The sequence below is a fragment of the Muntiacus reevesi genome, chromosome 12 (assembly GCF_963930625.1).
Source record: "Muntiacus reevesi chromosome 12, mMunRee1.1, whole genome shotgun sequence".
Lineage (NCBI taxonomy): Eukaryota > Metazoa > Chordata > Mammalia > Artiodactyla > Cervidae > Muntiacus > Muntiacus reevesi.
Window position 1 is genome coordinate 44,683,218 of NC_089260.1, and position 5,258 is coordinate 44,688,475.

The following is a 5,258-nucleotide window of genomic DNA, read 5'->3' on the forward strand; positions in this document are numbered from 1 at the left end:
CGAACAGCCTAGCGCTGCAGCTCACGAAACTCGGCCAGAGTCACGTGCCGCTGGCCCCGCCTCACCCAACATCAGCGACTCCCCCACCCGCTGGGCTCGCGCGTCAACACGTGATCTCCGGCCCCGCCCACGGCACCAGGGCTGATTTCCCCGGCCCTCCCACTTCGCTCGTGCTGCACCACGTGACCTCTGTCCCCGCCCCCGGCACCGCTACCGGTCCACGCCCCACTCCACTCGCGCGGCGTCAGGTGACCGCCGGCACCGCCCCCGGCCTTGTTGCTGGTTCAGAGATTGGGCGGTCCTGCCTTCTCTGCGGCGGTGAGCGGTAGAGGAGGAGATGGCTGCCACCTTGCAGCGCATAGAACGGCTGTCCAGTCGGGTGATTCGCGTCCTGGGCTGTAACCCGGGTCCCATGACCCTGCAGGGCACCAACACCTACCTGGTGGGGACCGGCCCCAGGTAATCGTTTCTCCACGCTCGCCATCATACACACCGGGCCGCGGGACGCACGGAGTTGGGGCTGCGGGGACTGCTCGCGGCGGGCGGAGAGGCTGTGCGCCCGCAGCCTGCACCGTGGGGTCCTGCCCCAGCCCACCCCGATTCGGACACCCCCGCCCCTAAATAACTTCTTCCCGGGGTAGTCAACTGCCTTAACTTACAAATGGCTAAGGAAAAATGGACACGTTTCCTGTTTTCGAGACCCAATTTACTTTGTTTGATTTTGAAAGTCGGAGTGTTTAAGCTGTTGCGACACTAGGATCGCCTGGAGTTAAGAATCCGGGAAGGCGTTTACTTTCCTCACCTGACTTTCACTGGTATTTGGCTCTGAGTTTGACTTCGTTCACAAAAGCTAGTGGTTGTATTGAGGCCTTTTTCTTAACTCGATAGCAGAGAACAGGATTCCCTTGCTTCAAATTGCTCGAGTCTGGGAAAACGCTAGCTAGCTTGGGGAAAGAAGAGCTAACTAACTTTGTTTCTTGTTACTGTTGTGTGGCCTTATTTTAATTTTTTTTAAACTATTTTAAATTATTCTGCGAATGGAATAACCTGTCTGTATTTCCAAGATTTTTATCTTGTTCAGACGCATTCTGTTTTAGTGGTATCATGCAGAAACGGGGACATGTCATTTGCCTGCAATGCAGAAGACCTGGGTTCGATCCCTGGGTCGGGACGATCCCCTGGAGAAGGAAATGGCAACCCACTCCAGTACTCTTGCCTGGAAAATCCCATGGACGGAGGAGCCTCGTAGGCTGCAGTCCATGGGGTCACAAAGAGTCGGACACGACTGAGTCATCACACACACACACACACACACACACACAAGTGCATTGAGCAATCTTTATGTAGTCCTTACTCTAGATAAAAATACTCTAGATAAAAAAATTGAAAATAAGATATAGTTTACCTTGAGCCCAGAATTTAATTATTCAGTCTGAACGTGTTCATCAGTTAAATTTAGTCACTCAGTCCTGGCCAACTCTTTGTGACCCATGGACTGCAGCAGGCCAGGCTTCCCTGTCCACCACCAACTCTGGACGTGTGCTCAAACTCATGTCCATCGTGTCAGATCCCATCCAACCATCTCATCCTCTGTCGTCCCCTTCTCCTCCTGCCTTCAATCTTTCCCAACATCAGGGTCTTTTCCAATAAGTCGGTTCTTCGAATCAGGTAGCCACAGTATTGGAGTTTCAGCATCAGTCCTTCCAATGAGTATTCATGGTTGATTTCCTTTAGGATTGACTGGTTGGATCGCCTTGCTGTCTAAGGGACTCTCAAGAGCCTTCTCCAACACCACAGTTGAAAAGCCATAAATTCTTTGGTGCCCAGCTTTCTTTATGTTCCAACTCTCACATCCTTACATGACTACTGGAAGAACCATAGCTTTGACTAGACAGACCTTTGTTGGCAAAGTAATGTTTCTGCTTTTTAATGTGCTGTCTCCTTTGGTCACAGCTTTTCTTCCAAGGAGCAAGTGTCTTTTAATTTCATGGCTGCAGCCGCTGTCTGCAGTGATGTTGGAGCCCAAAAAAATAAAGTCTCACTATTTCCATTGTTTCCCCATCTATTTGCCATGAACTAGATGTGTTACAATTAGTAAAATATAGTTGATTACTAAACAGTTTAATAAGTATAGTTTATTAGGTTTTCATTTGAAGTATCCACTGTGTTTGCCTTTTTCTGGTAAATCACAATTTTACCAGAAAAAGCAGCAGCTTGGAGAATATGGAAGTATTGACCATCTAGCAGAAAGTGAAAAGTTGAGTCTGAGATAAACAACGCAGAGTCGGAGCTTTAAGCTGCCTCCAGGATCTTGGCGAACAGAAAATTAAGCAGAAAAAAAATACCTCATATGTAGCATAGAGTGGGGGTTGGCTTAGACTCACTCACCCCAGGAAGTCCATAGGTATGCTCTTCGCTTTTCAGTGTATCATCTTAAATGAGTTCTAAAGTCAGTAAGATTAAAATTGCCTATAGTCAAAATTATCCTGGGAAATCTCTCAGGAAAACACAACATAGGAGATGAGTGTACTGTCTCTCAATAAGTTCAACACAGCCTGTTTTTCCTCCAGCAATGAAACAGATGTCTGGCTCTGTTTGAAAATCAGATGAAGAAGTTGGCAGGGGTTGGGGACGATGTTGTATAAAAAAATCTATACTATATCTTTAAACACTAGAATCACACTCAGCATGGCAATGTGCTGGTGCTAAAAGACGTGAAGAACCTGAAGCTGATTGAGGGAAGAACAGATTCACCGTCTTTGATGTTCTACTGCTTAGACTACTATGAATGGCCAGTGGAATCACTCACAGATGCATGCGAGCGAGAGAGATGATGTTGAGCCCATGCAGCTGAGCTATGATAAGTTAATGTGCAGGTGTTGCTGCTTTGCTATATAAAGTAAATATTAGGTGGCTAGAAATGAGTAGTAATTGGGTCCAGGTGATTCTGATAAGTGATATCCATCTATTCCACTAAGATCACTGGTGGCTTCTGTATCACTAAACCCAGTGGCATTTTACCATTCCCATCTTATTTGAACTTCAGTATCTTCTGACGCTGTGGCCCACTCCCTGATTGATTGACACGGCCTTCTGGCTTGCTCTCACCTCGCTAGCTACTCTACTCTCTAGCAATCTCCTTTATAGAATCATCCTCTTTACCAGATATTTTAAGCTTTTGAGTTCCTCAGGAGACAGTCCTACTCTTTCTTCTGTTCTCATTGTTGTATTCTCTACCCAGGGGATTTTGACTACTTCCTGGGCTTCACTTGTTATATTCATTAACAACTCCCGAATTTATAGCTCCACTGTAGACAAATCCAGGTTTCATCCTCAGACAAGGGCAGCCAACTGCTTTTTAATATCTCTAATTGGATACCTCAAAGCCACTCGAAACTTCCTGTCTTCTTCCAGTAGTCTGAATCTTAGTAAACAGAGAACCATCCCCATATATAATCAAGGTAAGTACTTAAGTACCCTCCTTGACCACTTTTCTTTGCTTCCTGCACACACATATCCAAGCCATTATAAAGATCTCAACATTTCCACTGCTGTTAACCTGTCCAAGCCAGTACAACTCTTGCTTTGGCTTTTAAAATAGTCTCTCACTGGCCTCTCTGCATCTGCTTTTGTCCCTGTTCAGTCCATTCTTTCCCACGTAGCCAAAGGAGTAGTGTATGGTTTTTGTTTTCGTGTTTTGGTCACTTACCCTGCAGCAGGCTAGTCTAACGTATTCACTGGCTGATTGCAGGGTTCCAGTGGAATGAGAGGAAGAATGTAAAGACCTAGAGGCGAAGGCTTATAAATGGCAAGACATCACTTTCATGTCAGTCCATTGGCCATAGGAAAACCCAGTGTACATCCATACTCAAAGGATAAGGAAACAGGCGCTAGTCCTTGGTGGGAGGAACTTCAGAGTGACGTTTCAAGAGATATTGTTATATGTAGGTGAAAAGTGAAACTTCCTTTTTTCCTTGCAGTATGCTTAATAAAATGAGATCCTGTTTGTAAAGTGTTAATACAACTTAGTCTTGATTAATTTGTGCTTTAATAAAACACTTCTGGTATTTTTTTTAATTTTTGGAGACATAGTATTTCTTACTGTTTTAAATGGGATTTGATTAAAAGAGAAAAAAGAAAACTTTCATTGATTCATAGTAGAAAAGTGCCTAAGTGCCTGCAGTGTTTCAGGTAGTGTATTAAGGGAGTCCTATGAACTTGGAAAAAAAAAAACACCCGTAACAATAGCTTTGTTTTCCCTTGGCTTAGAGACTTGTAGATACCATAAGTCATCAGATAGCTCCCAAAATGAATATATAATTTAATATTTGATGCAACCAGTGAAGAGTAAGTCTGCTACTGCTGCTGCTAAGTTGCTTCAGTCATGTCCAATTCTGTGTGACCCCACAGATGGCAGCCTACCAGGCTCCACCATCCCTGAGATTCTCCAGGGAGGAACACTGGAGTGGGTTGCCATTTCCTTCTCCAATGCATGAAAGTGAAAAGTGAAAGTGAAGTCGCTCAGTCATGTCCGACTCCTTGCGACCCCATGGACTGCAGCCTACCAGACTCCTCCGTCCATGGGATTCTCCGGGCAAGAACACTGGAGTGGGTTTCCATTTCCTTCTCCAGTGTGTGAAAGTGAAAAGTGAAAGTGATGTCGCTCAGTGTCCGACTCCTTGCGACCCCATGAACTGCAGCCTACCAGGCTCCTCTGTCCATGGGATTTTCCAGGCAAGAGTACTGGAATGGGTTGCCATTGCCTTCTCCAAAGAGTAAGTCTAGGATAGTATAATTAAAGGTTTTAATCCAGTCATCACTGTTAAGAGAAGTTTCCAGTGTGGCAATTCAGTCAACATGAGAAGTCATAGAAGAGATGTCATTAACATATAAACTCAGGTTGTTTTTACAGGGCAAGATGGGTTTTTGCCTTGCAAGAGAAGCATAGCACATTTTTGATATTTTTTAAAAAAAAGTAAAAAACAATCAAAAAAAGCATAGCACATAGTAGATGGTTCATAAACAGTTACTGAGCAATTAATGCACAAATGAGTAATTGAGACTTTTCATCAAGATGAATCCTCTCTCCCCCAGCCTCAACTTGGGATGAATTCCTGTGAAACAGCATGAAATTAAGAAGTTGGTGAATTGGTTCTGGAGGAGGGAAATGTCGCTATTATTTCTTCAAAAGAACTTCAGAGAGAAAGACTGTTGCCCCCATGAAACAGTGGTGTTCCATTGCTCAGTCGTGTCTATTT

General features: G+C 44.8%; 1 protein-coding gene across 1 annotated transcript in view; it reads left to right on the forward strand.

The window, feature by feature from the left end:
* The first annotated feature begins 284 nt into the window (after positions 1 to 284).
* LACTB2 (lactamase beta 2) overlaps positions 285 to 5,258 on the forward strand; it is a 32,152-nt gene continuing 27,178 nt past the window's right edge. The window contains exon 1 of the mRNA XM_065903370.1: positions 285 to 459. Coding sequence (XP_065759442.1) covers positions 338 to 459 — 122 coding nt within the window. The 5' untranslated portion in view covers positions 285 to 337. The remainder of the gene's footprint in view (positions 460 to 5,258) is intronic.